We start from the raw sequence: 14685 nt of genomic DNA, 5'->3' as shown, positions 1-14685 counted from the left end.
ATTATTTCAAGAAGTAAGTTAGGCCATGGTGGAAGGATTCCTTCCACCATGAAGTTAGGCCTATATCTGGGTCAGGATTTTTTTTTTAGCTCAGTGGTCAGGATTGTATTGAAAATGAAACGATGAATTGAATCTTTGTTGTTCTTTCCGACTCCGACCAACTCAACAGTAGTTTTACTCTTTACTGATATTGGACAAAAAGCCTACCAGTCTCAGTCTCAGTTTGAGTCTAGTCCAGTACCAACCACCAAACCGTCCAATCCGAACCATTCATTAATCCAATTCCAACCCCAACCTGAAAACGAAAACTCAAACTCTTAACCTGGCTAGTGAAGTGAAGTGAAGTGAAGTTGAAGTGGCTAAAGCAAAGCAAGAAAGCAAGAAGGAAGCATCCGCGATCCGCACCGCGACGCGACCGCACCAATACCAAACCAATATGGATGGAGTCTTTCACTCGTCCGGTTGTAAGTTTTGTTATATTGTACAGTAAGTCTAAATATATCAACAGTTTTGCTACCAGACTACCGTTGAGATGTTTAAATACCTGAGAAAGTTTTAAAATAAGTTATTTATTTAGCAGTTATTTGTTGTGATCTGTACCCAGTGGCAACAAAAAGTACCTACCATAGAAGATGGCGGAACATGCTACTCCACGCGACATTCACATAACTTATGTGGATACAGATGGTCCTCTTATTAAAATATTTGCTCAAATTGATAAAGGTAATCCAGAATACATTGAAAGGCTACTTTACCAATTAAAGGATGTCTTGGAATCAACTGACCTTAAACCTCGTACTTTGAACGATATCAAGGAAGGACTCATATGCTGTGCCAAGTTCACGGATGGTGCTTATTATCGCGCTAGGATTGAACACATAGACACCCAAAGTTTAAGTCTTTTAGTATTTTTTATTGACCATGGGAATGTTGCTCAAGTTGATGTGGCAGATGTCAGACTTCTTGAAAAATTACAATCTGTGTTGGGACAGGACAAAATAGTCCAATTCTTGAAGGGAGTAGTAGGTCTGGCTGAAGAGTTTTATCTTGCAGGAGTGGCTCCTAAACGGAACCACCAGTGGGATGAAAGTACCATAGAATCTCTACGAAAAGAGCTTTGCAATTCAGATCTTAAAGGCGTAATTCATGAAGTAGGAGAGAAAAAAATTGTTAATTTTGGTCTTGGCCTATCTGTAAGAGATCCGGCTAAAATGATTATTGAGTCGGGTAAAGGAGTTCCACTTCCCTTGCACCACCTGGTTGAATATGTAAAGCTTAAGAAATGTCCAACTGCAAACAATCCCAAGGTTCAAGCACCATTGCCACAACATATCAATACATCACTTCCACCTCCGAAACTGCCACCAGCTGTAGGCCTACAACATGTTCCACAAGCAAGACTACCAAATCTATCGCATCCTCCACCAGCTAGATTACCCAATGACTTAAACCCCAGAAATGCCGTTATTCGGCCAAGTGGTGTTCATGTTAGACCTGGAGTACCTGGAATGCAACTAAGACGACCAGAGGCTTCTATTTCAATACCAGCGGCTAATCTTCAATTTTCAACTGAAATGTTGAATCCAGGAGTCACACATCGAGTTTATGTGAGTCATGTTGAAGATGGCCCTCACAGTTTTGCAGTTCAACTTCAGGTACGTTAACTTAAACTAGAAAATCTTAAGTTTTTTTTAGCATAGCCAAGCCTATCAATGCTAAGTTAAGATGTAATATAGGCTAAGTACAGCATGTCATTGGTTTAGGCCTTTTTTAAACTAGGCCTAGCCTAGCCTAAGTTGTAAGTCAAACTTATCCTAATTAAAAACTAAGTTATGATGCAGTACCGTAAGGTAAGGAATGCCACACCCAAGGCCTCTAAGGTAAACTTAGCTTAACTTACATCGATTCAAACCAACTATAAGTTAGACGATGGATTCTGAAATCAAAGTTCTGCCTAAGTTTAGTTTGCTGTTAGGTAAACGTACAAAATACCGGATGCACCGGGTTTTGTCTCAAATAATAAGCATAGGGAAGAAGCTATTTACCGTAGGTGGCATAGTAAGACTAGGCCCGGGACCGATTTACTTTTTATTTTAATATCCCCAAAAACACCAGGCTATTCGTTTCAAAATTGTTATATAAGTTAGGCCTACTTAGGCCTAGCCTAAGTTATGTAGGGTACCGTACATAGACCTAGGCCTAAATTATATGGTATGTCCGTGAACGTGATAGGTAACTTGAGTAATTTTTGTCAGATTTTGAACAAATTTGGTTTAGGTACTTAACTTAAAGGTGTAGCTTAAGGCCGGATAATTCAGACTAATGGAAATTCGCTTAGTCAGCAGGTTTGTTGTGGCGGCGGGGGTATTTTTAATCTCTATAAAATTATTTGGAAAGAAATTGGAATTTTTTTTTTGTTTTTAGGGTCAAAAATGGGAAAACCCCATTTTTACTCCATAAAACTTCCCATTTTTTTTTCCTTGGTGGGGTTGGGGTAATGGCCTAAGAGTAAGTTAAGTAAGAAAGGGAGATGATGATAAAGTTAAGAAAAGAATAGTTGGAGGCAGAATTTTGAGTCAGGGACTCGAAAGTAAGAGAGTAGTATTAGAATAGCGAGAAAAGAAAGATATAGTAAAGAAGCCTGCCAGTTTACCACTCTGATCCTTTTGGGAGGAAGTGTCCTGATGGAAGAGTCGGATCAGGGAGTGCCCAGTTGGGATGCGCACTTTTTGCCCTTGAGAGAGTAGGAGGACAGTGCTTCTAGGACATACTGGCTCGGCACATGTGAGGGTGCTTGATAACACAGTCACTTAACAACCTAAACCCCCGTTCCCATGGTCCGATTATGCTGGTTCGCGAACTCGTTCAAAGAAACATAGGTCTATACGTTTGTACCAAATTTAATCTAAATCAGTTTGTTTTTGCTCAAATATATAGGCCTATAGCCTATATATGAATTTTAACAGATGGTATTTTTGGCCTCTGGATACCTCAAAACGAAAAAGTAAATCGGTCCCAGGTCTAGGTCTTACCATGAGACCTACGGTAATAGCTTATTCCCTATAATGGGAAATTAGCTAATAGCCTATTCCTTATATGGGAAATTAGCTAATATTCCCTATAGGCCTATGGGAAATTCGCTAAAAGCTTAAAAATTGTATTGTTATTATTTTTAATCCTATTTCCTGATAACCTGGCATTTCACAAACTCGGCACTCTTCCAGTCCACATTACGTCGAGATTGGGAGCAGCAAACCTAGGTACTTACTCAACTGATTAAACCAATGTTAGTTAAATAGATTTAATTGGAAATCAATTCAGACAATTGGAAATTCGCTTAGTTGGCAGTTTTGCTGCGACGGGGAGGACGATAGACCACAAGAGAAGGTTCAACAAGTTCAACAATTTTATATTGAAATTCGTGAATAACTTGAAATCCTTAGTTTAACTTCAAGATTTAAAGAAAAGCATAGGCCTACTCAATCATTGTAAAATACTACAAACATATTATTCTGTAACAATCAAATCAAAAATCAAATCAAATCAAATCAGTTTTATTTCCACAATAGGCTAGCCTATATACAAAATTTACAATTAGAAAAAAAACGAATATATATAGCCTTGAAGCATTATACAGTAGCTACATTGTTTACGTAAAATAGTTCAAGTAAAATTAAATTTATAAAGTTATTAATAAACTTAGGCTAAGTTAAGTATAATTTTAAATACTAGTTGAAATGGGCTAGAATAATAACTAATGGAAATTAGTCTACGGATAGACATCAGTGGTCTGTGCGTAGACTCGAGTTAAAAATTATATTTTTTGAGCTAATTTGCAATAGGCTAGAAGAAAAAGTTTAAATTAAATAAAAATGTACTAGCCTATGTGCTATGGGAACGTGATTTAAAGATTATACACAAAATGGGACTAAATATTCTCATTTAAATTGTTATCAACAGAATTGTTTAACGGGGAAGCCAATAAATAAAATGTAAATGGATGAAATGGAATCATCCAAAAAACACGTGTCAACATTTTAAAAGTTTCTTATTTTTATAGCAGCTGTAAAAAGACAAAGCAAATAACATAGTCCTTAGCTAATTCTTTTTTTAAACTTTTGTTGCCTATCTGTACAAAAATTCAGATTGTAAGGCACCAAGCACAATTTTGAGGATATGTTCCTTTCTCAATACCACACTTAGTAACTTAAGTTAGGCTAATTATCATTAAGTTGTTCTTTTCAATTTCACTAGTCCAAGACAAAACCTGGTAGGTTTAATACTGAACTAAGTTAATAACTTATGTTGCTTATACAGAATTGAACTGTTTTACCTTTAACCAAAATTAAGCTATTATAAGCACTTTTTCCCTTTTGCACTTTTCGGGGAAACGCCTAGTTTTCACCCTGAAAATTGTGTTTGAAAATCAAAAAAAGTTCTAGAAATCGGTGATTTTAGTCGCACTTTTTCTGCAAACAGCTAGGCCTACTCTTGAGTCAAAAGGTATGGATACTTGAGTTTCAGCCTTTATTGCAATGTAACCAGTAGACTAAAGGCTCGTCCAAACCGAAGCGGGAAAGTGGCGGGAGCGGGAAGGGGGCGAATGACAGGCGGGAACCAGCGGCAGCGATACGTGGCGGGAAAGAGGTAGCCCACACCGAAGCTGCAGGCAGCGGGAAGCGGGACGACTCCTCAGTTCATTTCCATCTTAGCTACAGAGTGTTCGGTTGTGTTAAGTGAATGTTTGTATTTTATGCGTTCATGTCATGAATCGTAATGTACAAGAAGAAGAAGCTTTGCTTTTGCTAGCAACAGCTGAAAAGATGAAGCTGCAAAACGGCGATCTGTTTAGGTTCATGAAATCAATCTAAATGGACATTTATTTGGCGAGTACCATACCCTTATGCCGGATCCAAAGAAAGACGAAAGGTGGTTTTATATTTATTTTAAGATGACCATCGCGTGTTTTGATGAACTGTTCAATGAACAACGCACTGGAATAATCCTCAGCCATCTTCTCAAACGTCTCGGCACCAAATAAGTCATGTACCCATGTGTTCCCGCGGCGGTACGAGGGGGAAAGTCCAACATTTTTCAAACCGGCGGGACGATCGAACAACGCTGCGGGACGGAGGGAGCGGTACCGCTCTAGTGTAGGTGCTCACATCTAACACCCCGCACGGGAACTCGTGCCGCCACCTTCCCGCTCCCGCCGCTTTCCCGCTTCGGTTTGGACGGGCCTTTAATTCATATTATACATTTATTTGCTTTATTCATATTTTTTGTACAAAGGTGGTAGGTACAATGAATATCGTCAATAAAAAGAAACACGATTACAATGATACTTAAGTAGATAATTAACAAATGAAATAATAACAATAAGTCTTTAGTTCAAGAATAAAATACAAAACATTAGAAAACAAATTTACAAATTTATTTCTGCGTTTATGTGCGTTGGTTTCAAATTTTTTATGCAGTTTCAACTCAGTCTTTCAGCGGGTTGAATGTAAAAAGTACAGGTCTTTCGGTGCTTTTCCAACAAAGGGCGACTTTAACATTTTAAAACAAAATAACTACTGATCTAATCATCATGAAATTTTGATAGCTTTTAGAAACATATACTTATAAAGCATATTTATAAGATTTAGAATTTTTTGTCACTCAAGAAAAATTCTGTTATGGTTTTTGTAAAGGCATTTTATTTCAGGGATGGAACAAGTTAGAAACTACGATGAAAGCTTGAATTAAAGCTCTTAAAAAGATACACATGAAAAGTTAAGTTGCACGTTAACTTGGTGGTCTTTAATAATTAAAATTAACGTAATCAAAGCTGTTCTGAAACGCAATAATGCATGAAATTTGTACCGCTATTGATCCGCAGGCAGGGAGTTCTCCCTGCCCGGGACCGGTTTTGGCAGCACGGACCAAACTGCCGAACCTCATCACTACAATTATAACTAGGCCTATCCCTAAATTGCTAGGGGTAGTTATAATTTAAGTATAATTGAAGATATTGATCTTTACTGTTGCAATCGACTTCCCAACACACTCCGAAACCTTCTAATAAACTGGGTATCGCTAGTCATTACACCTGACACCTTTGTTAAAAAAAAAAAACATGTCACACTTAAAATCGGTGATTTCACCTTCTGATATATGTGGCGCTCTGGGTGTATTGACTACAACGAACAATACAGACAGACTGAGGAAAATATTTTCAGACCTCAATAATAACATTGTAGGACAATGTTGTAGGTACAAATTTCATGCGTTATTGTATTTCACCCTGAAAAACTTGTTTCAAAATTGTGAAATTGTGTCAAAATCACTAAATATAGGCACGTTTGACCGGTAGGCTAAGCGTCAATAGCCTAATACTCTAGTTTAAATTAACCTAAAAAATGTAACCTAAGCTAACCTAACTAAACTAAACCTAACCTTTGGCCATTTCCGGCACATTGCTAACCTTAGCAAGGGCTAGGTTTGGTTTGGTTAGATTAGATTAAATCAGATTGGATTATATTTTATTTGGTTTACTTACCCACAAATCGGTCATTTTCAGCACTTTACTATTTTCAGTATTTTCTACAACTTTTCAAACCCGTTTTTCTGGGTTAAAATGGCATTTGCCGCAAAAGTGTAAGAAGGATATGTGTTTTAAACGGCCCAAATAATAAGAAGAACACATAGGAAAAGTAAAAAAAGAACTAACTTAGCAATAAAAATTTTTGATTTCTAGCGCTTTTCGCGATGTCCAAATGCGATTTTCAAGTTAAAATAGTTCTTTTGTTTCCCTCAAAAGTTCATAAGGAAAAAGTGCCTAAAATAGCCTAATTTTAATTACTTATATAAGGTAAAAAAAATTCCAAAGTTATAACATAACTTCAGTATTACCTATCTAAAGACCCTCTACACTAAATTTGGAACAATTCCTACCACCAATGAAATTGTCAGATTTGAAAACAAACTATACCAATACCGGATTGAAATGTAAAACTGGCACAACAAATGGCAAGCGACACAACGTTCCCCTTGCGAGGCTGAGCTCACACTAGATATCCATACTAGAGAGTTAGATGCTATGTAAGTTTTTGCTGGTTATTAAATCACCCTTTTTATAGTTTAAGTGAATTTTTCATGTCTGACATTGATATTAGTTTTTAGTTTCTGACTGATGTAGGCCTTAAATCTGTAACTTACTTTGTTGTTTAAATTATTTAAAGTAGCCTAAGTTTTGAATGTTATAGGCCCTAATTGATATGCTAACCACTGGACATTTTATCCTTGCAGATTACTGAGACTTCTTAGCCTAAGTTACTCTCATATTGACCTCAACTATACAAAATGTTCTTTTTGTAATTTGTTGCAATAAGTTCTTGATTCTTGGTTAGTTTAACGTAGTTCGTGCGCAACAGTCTGCACTCCGTTAAGTTAAATAACGTAGGCCGCACTCAACGTGTTAATGAACGGTATGTTTATAACTAAACCAGGCCTCATCACAACTTAACCTTCACTTCTAACCTATGAGATTTCTTCGGCACATTCTTCTAAATAAGGCTACTTAACTTGAAACTTAGTTCATTCCATTGGAAGCGTATCCACGCCATGGTCGCCAATAGGTACTTTTCTAGGCTTATTATTTATTCTTCAAGGAATTCTTTTACACTATTTAGATTTTTTTAATTTTTAATTTAGGTAACCATCAAATTTTATCTATTTTTTATCTTCTGAAAATAGGCTAGCGAAACTTCAAATTAAGATACTGCGTGATCCAAATTGGCCTGCACTCTATTTGGAATTTGAAATTCTGAGTGTATCAAAATTAATGGTAAAAATTACTAAATATTGAGAGATTCTCTTCGGACTGAGATTTTATTTTGATGTAAACGAAATTTTAAATTTATTGAATCTTTGAATTACCAAGAGTGGACTGTATAGGTTACCTACCTAGATTCATTGATTTTTTCTCTCCAACATTCTTATGATTTATAACCTATTTTTATAAGACTAAGGCATACGGTTAAATGTTAAATACATTGAGAAATCATTTTGATGATAGGCTATTTATACTTAGAGTAAGTTAAGCCTTTGGTAGTGCTTTGCACCACGTTGATGATTAAGTCTTATTTACTTAATAAAAAAAATATTAATATTTCTTAATTTAATAACATATTTGACCATTTTAGTGATCAATTGATGGTTCCAATGATGTGAAAATACATAAAATAAAAAGAAATACTTCTTGTAAAAGATTACAGAAAAACCGTGGCTTTTTAGTCTAAGTAAGTGATATTTCCCTACGTTATTTGACTGTGCAGATTTATGTTAGGGCTACTGGATAAATGGTTCGGATGGTACTCTATGTCTATGCCAACTAATGTGTGTTCTTTTCCTTCAGAACGTTGTTGACGAAGTTTTGACTCGAATGATGTTGGACCTGAACAATATAGAACCACAACCAATCACTACTCCTCTGAATCCTGGGTCTATCTGTGTTGGCCGCTATGCCGAAGACAAGACTCTTTGCCGTGCGATCGTCATGAACGTCATGGATGACAAATTGAAATTGTATTTTGCGGATTTTGGAACGTCGGAGATTGTGTCCTTCTCTGAGGTGTATCAGATCCCTCAACAGTAAGTGCTTTAATAAAACATAAAACAGAGCTTTCCAAAAACATTTATACAACAGTGCAAACTCGATAAGTTATGACAAACCTTGGTAAAAGTTGAATATACTCTTCCATGGATCAAAAGTTAAGAACATAACTTAGTTGTGAGAGCCAGGCACTAAATGCACTTAGTGACTTAAATTCTATCATTTTTGTAGTTTACATACAGTAGTTGATGGGTCTTAACAGTTGCTATAGACCACAATAAGTAGTTTAGTTTAAACTGGTTAACACATTTTTAATTTAGATAAGTTAGTTTAACTTGTTAGATAGGTAGGTCTAACTTGGAGCAGCACAATCTGTTGATGGCTCACTTCAACTACGACAATTTTGATAAAAAAAAAACTGCCGACAACTTAAACAAGGGGTTAGAATGTCTAGTTGTAAAGAAATTAAACAAATTTTCCAATTTACAATAGGCTACATGAAGTGAATGTATGTTAAAGAATGTATACTAAAGTGAAACTAGTCTCACCAAACCCAACCTAACTTCTATGACGTTTAAAAATCATATTTGATTACTTTATGTGAGGAAGATTTTGAACTTGTGAAGGTTTGTGACTGCATTACGTCCTTTGTTGTTTAATGTTGTTTAGTGAACCTAATCTTAATTGACTTTAACATAATTTCACAACACTTAATAAAGTCACGAATCTGCATAAAACCCTATCCTCCTCACCTGCCTAAATAATAACTGCTTAGTCTGCAAACAATTCCATTGTCCATGGAGTTGTGTGTTATGGGTTTGTTTGTTTTGCATTGGATATAAACAGCTGTTTGCACCCCACATACAGACCTGTCCAAACCACCATTATACCATCCAAACCGCTGAATAATTCATAAGAAATTAAAACTATAGCAGTTAGTTTATAACAAGAAAAAATCAAATAGGCCTAGATCCATGTGGATGGTGTACTGCATTTGTTGCCTATTAATATTATTCTATAAGAAATAATCATAGTCATATTTATCACCGTTTTAACACATTGGTTCTTGTTATTCAGATTCGTAGCACCCAAAGTGATGAGCCACCGATTTACACTGGCCAATATCAAGGACATTACCTACACAGAAGAAGAGAAAATGATGTTCAAGAATCTGGTTGCCAATGCTCGAGACCTGACGATGACGGTTACTCCTCCGGAGGCTAACCCACTCAAGCAATACTGTGAACTATTCCTCCATTGTAAGAACATTAAGACCATAATGGCAGAACTATCTCAGTCTCAACATTTCTACCTCAGATACTCTCCGGTCTCTTCTCCTCTCAAGTAAGTTTGGTCATGAACCACATAAAATACCACTGACATTTTATTAATTAATGTACTATTTATTGTCTACTAGTCTGAGACAGAATTTATTATAAAAGTTTAAGATGATCAACAGTTGCATCATCATCATGATCATCATGATGTTACAGTAGATATACAGTTGTCAAGGATCAATTCTGGGGCCATTCCTTTACTTAGTCTTTGCTAATGATCTACCAAATGCAGTTCATAACTCACAAATTAATAACATATCCAGATGATACTACTCTTTTATGTAAACACCCCATCCGGGTTAATTTATTTAAAATGCTAGAAAATGACTTATCTGCTATGAATTCTTGGTTTAAAGCTAATGGCCTTCTTTTAAATAAAAATGAAACCTTTTCTATTCCAACTACTCCAATTCAAAATACTCTGATGACTCTTATGTCAAACCCTTATTGCAGACAGCAGATAGTTATAAATTTTTAGGGTTACACGTTGATCCTTCCTTGAAGTGGGATGAGTATGTAAATTTGTTAACAAAAATTCTCCATAAAAGTTAATTTTCTAATTCTAAACTTATCAACAATCCTGGAGATAAACATTTTGAAAATGGTTTACTATGCATATATATTCAAACTTAACATATGAAGTGATATTTTGGGACAACTCACAGTCTTCTCCGGCAATATTTAAGATTCAGAAAAGCATTGTCCGTGCTATGTCAAATTCCCCCCATACTGCATCAGCCAAACCAATTTTCAGGAAACTAGATATTCTGCCTTCACCTTGCATTTTCATTCTACATACCCTTCTATTTGTTAAAGAATATTTTCACAAATTCACTCTTTTTAAATCTACACATAACTATCCTACACGTAATTGTAATCTTTCTTTGCCAATACATCGAACAGCAGCTTTTGAAAAGACACCATTCTATACAGGCAGCCGATTATTTAATAAACTACCTTCTCATATTCGCAATGAATCTTCTGCCAAAGCATTTAAAGAAAACTTGTTAACTATCTAAAGAGCCACCAGTTTCATTCAGTAGAGAATTTCATTTTATATAGTATTAGTGGTTTGTAAAATGGTTCATGTGGAGAGTTTGTTTTCTCATTATGTTTAAGTTACATTTTAATTTGGTTTTTAACATTTTTGTATCATATTTTTTGACATGTCATCTACCATTGAGGAAACTCCTCTGTATATGGTGTAATTTGTGAAAATTTACATGAAAAATGAATAGACTCCCTCTTTTACAGACTTCTCGGAACTGCGGCCAGTCCGAATAACGGGTTTTCCGGTTAAACGATGTCCCCAAAACTTATTGTAGCCGATACAATATTTGACTTAAATTTAGGAGAGCATTGTATTTAGACATATAACTGTCCTAAACTCTTTCCCACGAGAACAGTCATTTCAGTACCACCCACTTCTGGCCGATCTAGTCCGGTTAAACTGATGTGCTGATAAAAATTGTACGTTAAGACATGTCATTTCCTCTGAGTATAGTCCGGTTAAATAAACCGATGTCCAGTTAAAAGGTGTCCTGATAAGAGGGAGTCTAATCTATAGCAAATTATTTTTTAGCGTTCTATCATTTATAGTATTTAAAGTTACAATTTTCCTATGTTTTAGAGGGTCTCAAGAAAAAGTATTTGTGTCCTACGTTGTGAATCCTGGCAGATTTTATGTGCAGCTAGATAAAAATGATTACTCTTTGAATCAGGTGAGTAAATTAAGCCTAAGCTGTTCTTATGTTTTTACATATTTTTGAAACAAGTTCAGTTAACAAATAAATAAAGTAAAAATGTGAAAGGCATTTTATGAAACAATATCCAAATAAAAACGAAAAAGAAAACAAACATTAATAATAATAAATGCACACGCTGTCATATTTACATATCTGTAAATTAAACTATATCTTTTTCATTAAAAAATCTTGTTTAGCTTTGATATCTTGGACGTTTAGCGTTGCCCTATCTATCAACCTATAAGGATTCTTTCTGTTTAAGTAAGACATGTTTTCTGTTTCTACTGTAAAAGTTCATTTCTTTCACTGTCTCGCACAATGTAAGATCTCAGAGCCGTGCATTGCTGTTCAACTTGTCCTTTTCTCCATTGCTTGTTAGGTAGAATCAATTTAAAAAAATAAATCTCCAGGATTCCAATCATCTTGATCATGATTGTTGCAATCAGTATTTTTTTCCTCAACTGTGCATCTTGCAGTTTCTTCAAAACATCGTGCATTTTAGGCTCAATATCTGTTACAGACATTGATACAAATCAATGTTTGGACCAATGTTAGGAGTATTTCTGTAATCCATAAGGCCAAGCTCCGCAAGTTCGAAGTACCACATTTCCTTATTATATGTTTTGTAAAGGTGTGCGGATATCCAAAATTTCCGGTCGATTTCGGTTTGGTTTAGATATCCGTAACTGAACCGAGCCCAAATTTGATTTCCGACATTTCCGGATAGACTATATAATAACGTTTAAGACTAAGGTCAAAATGTTCATAAGGTTACCTATATCATTATTAGTCTCCCACAACATAATAATTTCAACACCACTAGTTCCCATCGACGTTACAGCGGAAAAAGCCTCACTCAATCTTTTTAATACCCCCAGCAATTTTCCATACTTAGCGAATTTCCATTCTTTAATTTCTAACGACTACAATTGATTCAGAATCTGCCAAACAAGCTTATATGGCAACACAGCGTACACAACAGTTTTTAGACCGGTGCCGGATTGGATGGTTTACGCACATTGGCAAAGAAATTAAATTCTTCTTTTTGTCCAGATGTCAATTCTACAATTTGTGTTTGCCTTCAATATCTAATTGGCAATCTTTCATGTACTCTTGGTATGTCTAAATGCAGTATGGTATTGAAATATAAGGCAGCAAGTTCAAAGGTAGAAATATATATATATATATTTTTTTTTATTCAGAAACAGTAGGCCTACCTAATTTCTGACAACCTTTTTCTATTCTAGGAAAATGTCTCCTGTGCAACAGATTACAAAAATTGAAAATTCAACCTTTTTAGCGAATTTCCCTATAGGGAAGTAGCTATTACCGTAGGTCTCATGGTAAGACTTAGGCCCGGGACCGATTTACTTTTTCATTTTAATGTCCCCAGAGGCCAAAAAAACCATTCGTTCAAATTTTTATATATGTATATATATATATATATAGATTTATATATATATATATGTGTCCGTGAACACGATAACTTGAGTAATTTTTATCCGATTTTGATGAAATTTGATTTGAAGGTGTAAGGCGGGATAAACTTGAATGAGTTCGCGATCCAGCATGATCGGACCATGGGAACAGGGTTTTAGGGCCCTTTCACACAAGGCCACTGGTGGCGGACACCGGTGTCCGCCACCAGTTACCGGCCGGGAAACTGCAGTGGATGATACAGGAAACTTACAAGCCACTTTACTACAGCCACTGTACAATGGTAGTTGTGAAAATGCTGTTGTACAATGAACATCTCCTTCTCGCGTTGATAATAAAGAAAATAAGGCAAAGACACAGGCGTACTATACCAAATTGCCGGTTACTTTTAAATTTCCCAAATTAGATCTTCAGTATCCACTTTGTCTTCTATTATTTTGTTTATTCTCTTATTCTGTTGTTTTCCTTTGTCTTTTCCTTTTTCAGCAACGTCCTCTTTATTTTTCTTCTAATCACTAATTTTCACAAACAAGTCAACACGAAAACACTCAACAACTACCATAATGCGTTTGTCTTTGCAGTCTGTATGTGAACTGATTCAAAATAGTAGCTGCGCGCTCATCCACGGTGGCGGCCACTGGTTGCTACGTGTGAAAGCTCCCATTTAATTCAATGCCCCGCGACGAGTTGCCGCCACTGCAGTTGCCGGCGGTTGCCGACTAGCAGTTGCGCGAGGAGACACTGCTCGGCCACTGTGTAGTGGCGGGCAACTAGAGTGGCTGCGTGTGAAAGGTCGCATTTAAAATAATGTTAAAGCTGTGGCGGGCAACCAGTGGCGGCCACCGGTGGCGGCCACCAGTGGCCTCGTGTGAAAGGGCCCTTATGGGGGGTTTTATGGGGTGAAAATTGGTTTTTCTCACTTCTTACCCTCAAAACACAAAATTTCCCAATTTTTCTCTAAACCTTCTTAAAGAGCTTAAAAAAACAAACAATTCAGTATATCAAAGTGTTTTTGTACGGTTATTGGTTACGGATAAACAGGGTTGCCACCAGCCATGAAAACCTTGAAAAGCGTGAATTATGCGTGAATTTAGGTGACCATGAAAAAGTGCGTGAATTATGCGTGAATTTCGTCATTGGACCATGAATTCTCAAAATCATTATTAACAATTCAGCCAAAACCCCTAAATGTGCTGAATCAAATACTCCGTATTAAAACCATTCTCGAAATGAACACCGAGATAAAACGTCAAAGTGGGAGTGTCGAGATAAAAAGTTTTGTTGCCATGCCACGAACAGAAACGATTGCGTAGTTTATTCAAGGTCAAATCCGATCGTAACCGACGTCTGCCGAGTAGTCTAGAGATGGGAATTATCGTTGTTTTCCGGCAACGGTTATAACGATAACGCACTGCCCAATAACGTGTTGCGGCAACCTGTTATTTCAATAACGATTGCCAACTCACTCGTTGCCGCTATAAACCGTTGTCCGCCGGTCGGTGTTGCGGCGTTCAGTTATCATTGTCGGTTCTCGGTTGATCAGTTCAGTTTTCAGTTGTAGTCGGGAGTC

At 36.3% G+C, this 14685-nt stretch overlaps 1 protein-coding gene across 2 annotated transcripts in view; it reads left to right on the top strand.

Moving 5' to 3' along the window:
- Positions 1-384: 384 nt before the first annotated feature.
- The window catches only part of LOC129002144 (maternal protein tudor-like), a 74651-nt gene continuing 60350 nt past the window's right edge, over positions 385-14685 (top strand). For both annotated transcript variants that reach the window (XM_054429742.1, XM_054429741.1), the window contains exons 1-4: positions 385-1655; positions 8399-8634; positions 9674-9940; positions 11564-11654. In XM_054429742.1, coding sequence (XP_054285717.1) covers positions 633-1655; positions 8399-8634; positions 9674-9940; positions 11564-11654 — 1617 coding nt within the window. In that variant the 5' untranslated portion in view covers positions 385-632. The remainder of the gene's footprint in view (positions 1656-8398; positions 8635-9673; positions 9941-11563; positions 11655-14685) is intronic.

Source organism: Macrosteles quadrilineatus, unplaced genomic scaffold (genome assembly GCF_028750875.1).
Source record: "Macrosteles quadrilineatus isolate MER2022 unplaced genomic scaffold, UCM_ALF_1.0 Scaffold_9__3_contigs__length_116548681, whole genome shotgun sequence".
NCBI lineage: Eukaryota > Metazoa > Arthropoda > Insecta > Hemiptera > Cicadellidae > Macrosteles > Macrosteles quadrilineatus.
This window is presented reverse-complemented; position numbering and strand designations above follow the sequence as displayed.